This window comes from Ahaetulla prasina, chromosome 1, assembly GCF_028640845.1.
Source record: "Ahaetulla prasina isolate Xishuangbanna chromosome 1, ASM2864084v1, whole genome shotgun sequence".
Taxonomy (NCBI): domain Eukaryota; kingdom Metazoa; phylum Chordata; class Lepidosauria; order Squamata; family Colubridae; genus Ahaetulla; species Ahaetulla prasina.
Window position 1 is genome coordinate 49,669,747 of NC_080539.1, and position 12,057 is coordinate 49,681,803.

Below are 12,057 nucleotides of genomic sequence, written 5' to 3' on the forward strand. Positions count from 1 at the left end.
TTAAGATATAATATAAATTTATTAGCATAAAAACAGTAAAATAACATACAGGGGACTCATGTCCCAGTTGGACAGCCTTGACCAAAAGCTTAGCCAAAAGCAGCTTTTGGCTTCTTAACATTTCAGAGACAAAGAAAATTGAAAAAGGCACAGGAGGATAAATTGGGTAGGTGACTTTGAGCCAGGCATTTTCTCTCAGCCAACAAACCTCACAGGGTGGCTGTTGTGGGGAAAATAGGAGAAGGTGGTGTGTTGGATATATTCTCTACCTTGAGTTATTTCTAAAATGAATAATAAAGGCAGGATACAAATAAATAAATAAAATGATACTGGAATGTTTTTGATGAACCCATCTTTGTAACATTTATCACTTTCTACTAGGTTGGTACACTGGTTATGCTATTTTTGAAATATGGTCTGTAAAAATAAACAATTTGGTTTACTGTCTGATACTTCCCTCTATTGCTATCCAGAGTCAATTGCTGTAAATATTTTCTTACAAGGTATTGGTTGGAGATGAGGGAATCCCATAGGTTTGGTATTGAATCCAGCTCATATGGGTGTGCGGAGGGTATATTTTATCACCACATTATGATTAATTGACAATTATATCCCATGGTTCAGCTATTGGGATCAAAGTTAAATAGAGTATTCATATTTTTAAGATACTCAACTCAAAGTAGCATTTTGTTGGCCTCGGAGCCATTGGTGTTTGTGAAAATTAAAAGCCAATGATATGGGCACTAGGCTAGAGCCTCAAAACAATCAAACTGAATACTATCACAATAACATTTTAAACTTCATAAAAGCTATTAATTAAACATGATTGGAATTATGTTGATTGATCCTTTTTAATCATTTCTTTAAAATTCCGACATTACACCTAAAATTTGGCAGAAAAGAATCAAACCAATACAATACATCTCTATCCAGTTCAGTCATATAATCTACAGGCCAATGTCCCTATCCAATTAAAAACTGTTGCATTTTTTTGCAACACAGATAAAAATGCACAAACAACATATTAACCATCAAATATTGTAGAAATGTGTATAAGAGACTCTAACAAAATAAAACCCAAAATATGAGCACAACAAATTAGGAACTCTGCATTCTTTCTCTTTAACAAGTAATACCTCTATACTAATTGTACGCAGTTAAGCTAGATATTCATTTTAAAAATATTAATGTTATCTTAAATTTAAGCCACTACACGTTTAATATTAAAAATGTCCATTTAAGTAAAAAGAGTTATCAACCAAGGTACAGTATTTATGTGCAACCAATCCAGAAGAATAACATTCAATGCGTGTGTACTGTTATTTGCCAGATGCTTTGAAAGCCCCTGCTGCAAGCAATTCTAAGTTTGTAACACAAATAAATTGAAGAACTGCCTATTGCTATAGTTGGATTGCCAAAATTACATACTATTATGATTAAATATTCAAGTATCCTATAAATCATCATATGCTAATTTTATTGAGCTTGATGATATGTTCAGCAATCCTTATTTTTGATGTAAGGATAGCTTAGTTGTTGGGAAAGTTAAATTATCTCCTACACTTTTAAGTTTTTCTAAAATAATTATGGTGAACAAATATTTCTTACTCCAAATAAATATAGTCATTAATGCAGATTAAAACTTAGATCTAAGATAGCACAATTATCCCATGCAAGTTCTCTAGAAGTCTGTCATCGTATTATCAGTAATGATGATGTTTAGCAATTGCTTCAAAGTTCAAAGTGGGTCAATTTTAAAAAATTACAACAATTAAACTGATGTTTGCTTGTAGTTTTTTGTATCCAAGACTTTCTTTCCACACATTGCACAGATACCTGTTAATAAAAAGCACAGGAATATTGAAATTACTTTTGATCATCCAGTATAACTTATTTCTCTTTAAAGGGAAGAAACTGGGTTTACAGCAAATATCTCACCCTTTTTGTATGCACATCCCTGACAGTAATGCGATCCTGGCTGATGAACTGAACTTTTACAAATCCGGCATATTGCAAATTTGTTTTTGCCGTAAGGATCAAATCTAAGAAGATAAAAACAAGTGGATCAGCTGTTTATCAAAATATTTTTATTTACTTTAATATATTTGCAGCAAATGGGGGCAGAGAAAAGTGGAACCAAATCCCCCAAGAAAGCTAATAAATGACCCAAGAGAGTTTATGTGTTGCAGTTGCCTAAAATGATCAAAATGCAATTTGCCATTTTGAACAATCACTACATATTTTCACATCATTATATAAATTATTCATGTGTCCAGGTTTTTTCTTATACCTTTTCTCTTCTACCTAGACTAAATCAGATCATATGACATATGCATGATAATTTCCCAGTCCTTTATTTACTTGTCCAGTGCTTTACAAAATTACCATGATCTACCCCAGCATTTTTAAACTTGGCAACTGTAAGATGGGCTTCAGGGAATTGAGGGTTGAAGTCCACACATCTGAAAGTTGCCAAATTTGAAAAACACCAATCTAGCCATTGCTCTTCAGGATGCAGTGATAAAGAATTGGTAAAGAGTTACAGATATTAAAAGTACAGTGCAATGGGAAAAAACTTCTATGCCAAAGTGAGGCTAGATATGTGGAAATATGAAAGAGACTAAAATTCAGAAGAATAAATAAGCAAGTTAATAATTTTTCCAGCATTTGACTCATTTGGTAAGTGAATTAAGATTTTAATTACCTTGCCTTTTTTGATGTCAATGCCTTGTTTTCATTTAATTTTCTCCCACCACTTTCTATAAATAAAAAGATATTACATAATTTTGAAACCACTTCAAGTTAAAGTTAAAACCATTAAAAAGAAAAATGAATGCCCAGAGTACCCAACAATAAACATGAAAATGAACGTTTCACAAGACGTTCCGAGAATGCTGAATTTTTTCCCAACCACATCATAATCATGTCCCTTTCATTTTTTACTACCACCTAACTACTTGTGAGACCCATCTAACACTAGATAAGTAGACTTCTACACATACAATGGGATTTTGCCTTTCTTCTGCATCCACATGTCCATAAATCTTCTCTCCTAAGTTTTAAGAATGTTTATGAACAAAGGAATTTGGTTTTGATTCTACTGTGTAACATATCACGGGATACATTTTGCATTCATTTTCCTTCCACAATTTAATAATTTCTGTGATTGATTTTTCCCTGCTAACCCCAATAGTAGATCCTGTTCTCTTTAGCAATTTGAACAGTCAAAACAGAATGTGTACATTGCTAAAGATCAAAACAGAACAGCAGGGGGAGTCACATTCCTTTAAAAACCATTTCAAAACAGGAAAATATTTAACTAAAATCAGGACATTGTTTATCTGTGGGATAGATATTCAACAGGTTTTCCTAATCTAATATGATTAAGAATGTCTGCATCATAGGACATTTAATATTGTTATCAATACTTAAGTGTTTCTACAACCATTTAAGTCAATAGTCTAATGGAGATCTAAATTATGTATGATTATATTGTGGTGGTTATAGGTACCCCATTACACATATAAGCCGCATTTATTGCCAATTGTCTAAGATTCCCCAATATGTATGAACTACTTAAAGTGCCCTTCAAAACATTCCCAATATTCATAGCTGAGTGGTGACAGGTGGAAGAATCAGATAGGAACATGTGACCTAATAAACCAAATTGTTTCTATTCCCCTACTAGGCAGGGATAATAATGAAGTCAAATAGCTGGAATATTGAAATATTCCAACAATTGTATCAGCCTTTTTCTTCTTTCTTTCTTTGACTTGCAATTTGCTGGGCCAAAGATATATAAGCCTTGGTTCTACTTTTTCTCAGGGCAGTTCAGCAAAGTATTAAAGCATTGTTGGAGGTCCAAGATATACTGTATTATGGCTTGTATGCATCCAAATATAATTATGCTCTATCTTCAGAGTGATTTGGTTGCTTTAAAGAAGCAAGATTTTGACCACAATGACCCAGTTAGAAATGCTGAGTCTTTTAAACTAGGTTCAAGCATATAAAGTTCAGTCATGCTGCAATTGTTGAGTTGTAAAGGTTTTTAGCATTAGTACTTATTTTCAAAAAAGATTAATTTACAAAGGTGCCTGTAATGTTCAAATGCTAGAAAGAAAACCAGCATATATATTACATATGGCACTTCCAGGTTTAGATCCCTTAATGCTTAATAATTGGACTATGAAGTTGTTTCAGAATTTTATATTTATGAACAAAGGTAACAAAAAGAAGGACTAGGGGAGACATGATAGCTGTGTTCCAATATCTCAGGGGCTGCCACAAAGAAGAGGGAGTCGGGCTGTTCACCAAAGCACCTGAGGGTAGAACAAGAAGCAATGGGTGGAAACTGATCAAAGAAAGAAGCAACTTAGAACTAAGGAGAAATTTCCTGACAGTTAGAACAATTAATAAGTGGAACGACTTGCCTTCAGAAGTTGTGAATGCTCCAACACTGGAAATTTTTAAGAAAATGTTGGATAACCATCTGACTGAGATGGTGTAGGGTTTCCTGCCTGGGCAGGGGGTTGGACTAGAAGGCCTCCAAGGTCCCTTCCAACTCTGATGTTATGTTATGTTATGTTATGTTATGAAATGAAATGTGATTATTGAGGTGTAGGATTATAGAGACATTAAAGAACATACAGATTGACATGAAGATCTGCAGTTTTTTCTATTGGCATTTCCTACACACTTTCTTGATCAAGAAATGAGAAATAATCAAAAATAGATAGCAGTTTTTGTGATATTTAAGAATACCTGTTGTGTTTCTTGCACCATCTTTCCAGGTATCAGGTGTAATTACTGTACCAAGTTTTCTTTCACCTATGGAGTAGCATTGAAAAGAGAATAAAAATTATGCTAATACAATAGATTACAACAGCACCGTATGTTCAGATCATATCATTTCATAGAACTGACAATAATACAAATATTAATAATACGAAGTACCACATTCCATGTAGCTTATTTTTTTCTATAACAGTGACTCTAGAAAAATTGGAAACCATTGAAGATGCATGGAATCTATAAAATCTATCCTCTGACTCTAGAAATTGCCCTTTGGGATTTAGTGAGTTTTGATGCCAATACATGTTTTTAAAGTTGTGTCATACTGATCCTTCTAAACACAGTAGGGATTACTTATCAGTAACTATGAAAGCTCTCTGACACATGTTATAACTACAAGAAAGTATGATTAAATGAAAACAGAACATAAATATAAAAATAACAAATGTAAATGCAAACAAATAGTAGTTTGCAGATATATGGCAAATTGATTGAGATAGCAGATAAATTCTACAAGTCTAGGAAAGATGAGGATTGTTCTCATGAATGAAACCTTTATCATAATACAGTAGTCCAGTCCTGGATCACTGTAATTTTGGCAATTTACCATTAGATAATTTTGAAAAGTGAACATTAAAAAAAAAGAAGATAACCTTGTTTCTGGTTTCATATGCCCTAGGAATAAGAATATATAGCTATGTTGTCAGTGTAGCACATTTTACACAGAAATCCATGTAAGGCTGCAATCTTATAATCACTGAAATCATTACTGCTTTCTAAATTGACATTCATGTGATTATGCTAATTTTATTTTTAGTACTTTGCTTTACAGAAAGAGTGCACATGATATGTATACCATTGAATAATATCAAATTAACAGTAATTATTTATTTACTACTAAAACTTTCATGTTTGAATTGTAGGATATCAATTTTTGAAGCAAGATACCACAAACCAGTTACAGTAATTTACAGAATGGATCCCAAATCTGGAACCCATGATTTTGGGTTCCAAAATCCAATTTCATGGAATTGAAATTTGGCAAACTTTATAATATAAACATTTTTTATGTGGTCAACTTCTGATGTTTGGCTGTGCTTTATAATTTGACATAGGCTATTTTCAAGGCAAATACATCTCTGAATATCTCCCTGAATTTGTAAGTATTTTTCCTGTGAAGGTAGGACATTAGAAGTTCTGCCATTGTTGGAAGATTTTAGCAAGGCAATATTTCTGAAAAGATGACTCGACAGGTCTTGGCTTATCTAGTGTATATGTAAACAACGTTAGTTTGGGGATCTAGGTTTTTTTAATTCAGATTTTATTATATATTAATAACATTAATTTAAAAATTTTGAGAAATAAATCTTATAGTCACTACAGTATAATTATCTAGTTACCAAAACCTTTGTAAGAATGGTAAAACTGTAAACCCTATAACCCACTACCCAATCCTATGGATTAAGAAAAGTTGTATTGATAATCTTGAATACTGGTTTTTAAATGAGCTCAGATGATATCTTGCAGGTTCAGTTCTCCTCCCCACCATCTACATTATGAATTCTGTAATAATCCCAAAAGCTGAAAAAAAACTATAGCATAACAAACCCCTCCTACTGTTGTACCTGATCAATACATTCTAGGCGTTTTCTTACAAGTGATTTTCAGAACAGTAAACAGCCATCCTTGCTAGGATTTACTGAAAACTTTACAGTATTCACTATTTGGGGGCTCAAAACATCCCAAAAATAGCAACCTCAAGATACTTGCTCCTTTAAATCACTTTTAAGTGCTCTGAATCCTCGTTCATTATTTATTTATTTATTTATTATTTACATTTGTATACCGCCCTTCTCCCGAAGGACTCAGGGCGGTTCACAGCCAAATAAAAATACAATACTATAAATACAGATTAAAAAATACAATTAAAAAACTTATTAAAATTGGCCAGAATTAAAATTTGGAACTAAAAACCCATTAAAACCCATTAAAACACATTAAAACACTACCCCAGTCCAGCGCAGATGAATAAATAGGTTTTAAGCTCGCGGCGAAAGGTTCGGAGGTCCGGAAGTTGACGAAGTCCTGGGGGGAGTTCGTTCCAGAGGGCGGGAGCCCCCACAGAGAAGGCCCTTCCCCTGGGTGTCGCCAGACGACACTGTCGCGCCGATGGCACCCTGAGGAGCCCCTCTCTGTGAGAGCGCACGGGTCGGTGAGAGGTATTCGGTAGCAGCAGGCGGTCCCGTAAGTATCCCGGCCCTATGCCATGGAGCGCTTTAAAGACATTCACCAACACCTTGAAGCGCACCCGGAAGGCCACAGGTAGCCAGTGCAGCCGGCGCAGGATAGGTGTCACTCGGGAGCCACGAGGGGCTCCCTCAATCACCCGCGCCGCTGCATTCTGGACTAACTGTAGCCTCCGGATGCCCCTCAAGAGAGCCCCATGTAGAGAGCATTGCAGTAGTCAGGCGAGGCGTCACAAGGCGTGGTGACTGTGCACAAGGCATCCCGGTCTAGAAAGGGGCGCAATTGGCGCACCAGGCGAACCTGGTGGAAAGCTCTCCTGGAGACGGCCGTCAAATGGTCTTCAAAAGACAGCCGTTCATCCAGGAGAACGCCCAAATTGCGCACCCTCTCCATCGGGGCCAATGACTCGCTCCCGACAGTCAGCCGCGGACTCAGCTGGCTGTACCGGGATGCCGGCATCCACAGCCACTCCGTCTTGGAGGGATTGGGCTTGAGCCTGTTCCTCCCCCTCCCGACCCGTAGGCCTCCAGACACCGGGACAGCACTTCGACGGCTTCATTGGGGTGGCCCGGTGTGGAAAAGTACAGCTGGGTGTCATCAGCGTACAGCTGGTACCTCACACCGAAGCCACTGATGATCTCACCCAGCGGCTTCATATAGATGTTGAACAGAAGGGGCGAGAGAATCGACCCCTGCGGCACCCCACAAGTGAGGCGCGCGGTGACCTCTGCCCCCGTCAACACCGTCTGCGACGGTCGGAGAGATAGGAGGAGAACCACCGATAACCGGTGCCTCCCACTCCCAATCCCCCCAACCGGCGCAGCAGGATACCATGGTCGATGGTATCAAAAGCCGCTGAGAGGTCTAATAGGACCAGGGCAGAGGAATAACCCCTATCCCTGGCCCTCCAGAGATCATCCACCAACGCGACCAAAGCCGTCTCAGTGCTGTAACCGGGCGGAAGCCGGACTGGAGCAGGTCCAGATAGACAGTTTCCTCCAGGTGAAGGGGAACTGATATGCCACCATACTCTCTACAACCTTCGCCGCGAGCGGGTTGGAGACTGGACGATAATTACCTAAAACAGCCGGGTCCAGGAAGGCTTCTTGAGGAGGGCCTCACCACCGCCTCTTTCAAGGCGGCGGAAGACTCCTCCAACAAGGAAGCACTCGTAATCCCTGGAGCCAGCCTCGTGTCACCTCCTGAGTGGCCAGCACCAGCCAGGAGGGGCACGGGTCCAATAAACATGTGGTGGCATTCAATCTACCCAGCAACCTGTCCATGTCCTCGGAGTCACAGGGTCAAACTCATCCCATACAACATCACCAAGACCGCCTCAGGCGTCTCGTCCGAATCGCTGCAATCTTGGTCCAGACCGTCCTTCAGCTGAGCGATTTTATCGTATAGATAACCGTTAAACTCCTCAGCACGTCCCTGCAGCGGGTCATCCCGCTCCCCTGGTGAAGGAGGCGGGTCACTCGAACAGGGCAGCTGGGCGGTTATCTGCCGGCGCAATGAGGGAGGAGGCGTAGCAACGCCTCGCATCCCCTCAGTGCCACTAGGTAGGTCCTAGTATAGGATCTAACTAGTGTCCGATCAACCTCTGAGCGGCTGGACCTCCAGGAACTCTCTAGGCGTCTTCTCCGGCGTTTCATCCCCTCAGCTCCTCGGAGAACCAAGGAGCCGGTTGGGACCTCGCCGGGTCAGAGGCCGCAAAGGCCTGACACGGTCTAAAGCCCGGCCGCAGCCCGTTCCCAGGCTGCAGCCAGTTCCTCTGCCGTGCCGTGAGCCAGATCCTCAGGGAGTGGCCCAAGCTCCGTCCGGAACCTCTCTGGGTCCATCAGGCGCGTGGGGCGGTACCAACGTAATGGTTCCGCCTCCCTGCGGTGGTGGGTAGCGGTCAGAAAGTCCAGGCCAAGGAGGGAGGGATCTGACCCTGAGAAAGGTTCAATGACTATTTCCTTTAAGTCCAGATCTCGACCACTGACCAGAGACAAAAATCAGGTCCAGTGTGCCACCCCCGATGTGAGTGGGGCCATCCACTACTTGAGTCAGGTCCAAGGCCGTCATGGAGGCCAAGAACTCCCGAGCTACCGTCGATGACGAGCCGGCAGATGGCAGGTTAAAGTCCCCCATGGCTAAAAGTCTGGGGTCTCCACCGCCACCCGGCAAGCACCTCTAGGAGCTCGGGCAGGCCGCTGTCACGCAGCAAGGAGCCAGGTGCGACCAGCAAGCCCATCTGACATCTATGACCCCACCTCACAAAGAGGGATTCACACCCGGATATCTGAGGTACAGTGGTCTCCCTCGGCTCTAAACTCTCTTTAATCACAACCGCCACCCCTCCACCCCTACCCTGGGCCCTCGGCTGATGGAATGCACGGAAACCCGTGCATTCCATCCGTTCATAGTATCCTGTTCCCCCCACAAATAAGACATCCCCTGATAATAAGGCCAATCGGGCTTTTGAGCGCATGGCAAAAAGGCCAAGCACTTATTTCAGGGTTCAAAAAAATATAAGAGTCTTTTTTTTCGAGGAAACATGGTATATTCATAATACCAGTACTGTACACCTGATTCAATACCACCAACCACAATAATCTGAGGCAGGGGTCCCCAACCTTGGCAACTTTAAGCCTGGAGGACTTCAACTCCCAGAATTCTGGGAATTGAAGTCCTCAAGGCTTAAACTTGCCAAGGTTGGAGACCCCTGATCTGAGGCACGTGCACTCACAGACCCAAATCCCATTAAGTGCACTCAGGACAGTATCATAAAGCGGCAGTCCCGAAATTTCTGTTTTTAAGTACCTGCACAAAGAAATAAACCCTTGGCTTTTAGAAAAGGCAGCCCTCCAATTTTGCTTGTGGCACTGATTGGGGTCTCTGCGTTAGATAAGCGTCATCAACGCAATGAACCCGAATTTGGGCAAACCCCGGGAGACAAGGGAGGATTGTGTGTGTGTCATGCCCAGAGGTAGGTTTCAGCAAGTTCTGACCAGTTCTGGAGAACCGGTAGCGGAAATTTTGAGTAGTTTGGAGAACCGGTAGTAAAAATTCTGACTGGCCCCACCCCCAACTATTCTCTGCCTCCTGAGTCCCAGCTGATTGGGAGGAAATGGGGATTTTGTAGTATCCTTCTCCTGGATTGAGGAGGGAATGGAGATTTTAAGGTATCCTTAAAATGCCATGCCATGCCCACCAAGCCACACCCACAGAACTGGTAGTAAAAAATGTTGAAACCCACCACTGGTTGTGTCCATAGGATTGCGAAGAGTCCTTTGGGAGAAGGGCGGTATAGAAATCGAAACAATAATAATAATAATATTTGTATAAACAAATATATGAGGAGAAACAAGGAAGTATAAGTGTGTGTGTGTGTGTGTGTATGTATATATATATATATATATATATATATATATATATATATATATATATATATATATATATATATATATATATATATATATATATATATATATATATATATATATATATATATATATATATATATATATAAAAGGAAAAGAAACAATAGGACAGGAACGGGTAGGCACGTTTGTGCTCTTATGCACGCCTCTTAAAGTCCTCTTAGGAATGGGGTGAGGTCAACAATAGATAGTTTTTGGTTAAAGCTTTTGGGGTTATGAGAAGAGACCACAGAGTCAGGTAATGCATTCCAAGCACAGATAACTCTGTTACAGAAGTCATATTTTCTGCAATCCAAATTGGAGCGGTTGACACTAAGTTTAAATCTATTGGTAGCTCTTGTGTTATTGTAGTTGAAACTGAAGTAGTCGTTGGCAGGAAGGACGTTACAAGTCCGCCAGGCTTAAAGTTGCCAAGGTTGGAGACCCCTGCCTTGGAGGACAATCCTGGGACCAAAAAATAGAAGCGTCGGGCAACCCGAATTTTACTCTCTCAGGAAGCGCTCCACCCCACCCAAAAAAACCCTTCACTTCAGGTTAAATGAGCCTTCTCACTTTATACCGCGCGTTGTCCCATCGTCACCCGTCCCTTCAACTCACATTTCTCGCACACCATGGCGAAGGCCTAAAACACCCAACCGAAACCGGTGCGGTGGTGGCGGGGGTGAAGAAAAAAAATAATCCGTCAGCCAGCCGAGAGAGGCTCGAGCCTCCCCACCACCACAAAGTTCCACCGCCGAACCTCCGTGAGCCTCCACATTTCCGCTTCCGGTTTCCTCTTGACGTCCAAGGGCGTGAGAAGCGCCTTCCGCGAACCGGCCGATGGATTGCTGTACGGAAGTAGTCATGACGTAAGAGGCTGCGGGAGGGGGCGGGGTGGGTTGAGTGAGGCCGGTCGCGCCGTAGGAGCGCGGCGGTTGTTTCTAGGTGGGCGTGTGACGTATTTGCGACGCTTCCCCTATTAGCATCTGGGAAACGGCAGGTAAGCTGGATCGGCGCCGTTGCCTCGGAAGCCTATAGGGCAGGGGTCTCCAACCTTGGCCACTTTAAGCCTGGAGGACTTCAACTCCCAGAATCCCCCAGCCAGCAAAGCTGGCTGGGGTATTCTGGGAGTTGAAGTCCTCCAGGTTTAAAGTGGCCAAGGTTGGAGACCCCTGCTATAGGGATCACCCTGCCGCCACCTGCCTTGATATTTTTCCCCATAGCAGCCTCCTAAAAGCCTTCACGCAGGTGAAGGAAGGGAAGCTGGGAAAGATTTATGTCCTTAGTGTGTTTTCTGTTGATTACAAGTCCCTTGCACATTTTCACCCCATTTAAATTGATCGTAGGAAAAATAGCTTATTTAAACTTGGTTTGTTTAAACAAACCTTGCAAAGGCTGGCCTCAAGTACCTTTCGGTGCTCTGTTGTGAATAAAAACCCTGTACAGGTAGTCCTCAGCTTACGACCACAGTGGAGCTCAAAATTTGTGTTGCTGAATGAGAAATTTCTAAAAGTGAGCTTCGCCCCATTTTGCGACTTCCCGTGACGCATTTGTTAAGGGAATCACTGCAGTTGTTAAATTAGTTGTTAAGTGAATCAGGTGTCCCCATGGA

The 12,057-nt window shown here is 41.4% G+C and overlaps 2 protein-coding genes across 6 annotated transcripts in view; one reads left to right on the plus strand and one right to left on the minus strand.

Annotated features, from left to right (window-relative positions):
• Positions 1-11,221, minus strand: CRIPT (CXXC repeat containing interactor of PDZ3 domain). The gene is made up of 5 exons (XM_058165205.1): positions 11,064-11,221; positions 4,762-4,827; positions 2,705-2,759; positions 1,939-2,042; positions 1-1,836 (listed from the first exon to the last, which is right to left on the minus strand). Exons 1-5 carry the CDS (start codon positions 11,077-11,079, stop codon positions 1,772-1,774), a joined length of 306 nt encoding a protein of 101 aa, XP_058021188.1. The 5' UTR covers positions 11,080-11,221; the 3' UTR covers positions 1-1,771.
• The window catches only part of PIGF (phosphatidylinositol glycan anchor biosynthesis class F), a 24,887-nt gene continuing 24,040 nt past the window's right edge, over positions 11,211-12,057 (plus strand). Inside the window, exon 1 of one of the 5 annotated variants that reach the window (XM_058165197.1) lies at positions 11,211-11,314. The gene's annotated coding sequence lies outside the window, so the exon portion shown is untranslated. The other 4 variants (XM_058165200.1, XM_058165198.1, XM_058165196.1 and 1 more) reach the window with 4 other exon arrangements.

Excerpts from the sequence above, each read along its gene's own strand:
- CRIPT (XM_058165205.1), bottom strand. Across the intron at positions 2,760-4,761 it reads TGGTGCAAGAAACACAACAG|AAAGTGGTGGGAGAAAATTA; the intron begins GTATTCTTAAAT and ends TTTTATTTATAG. Across the intron at positions 2,043-2,704 it reads TTGACATCAAAAAAGGCAAG|ATTTGATCCTTACGGCAAAA; the intron begins GTAATTAAAATC and ends TTATCTTCTTAG.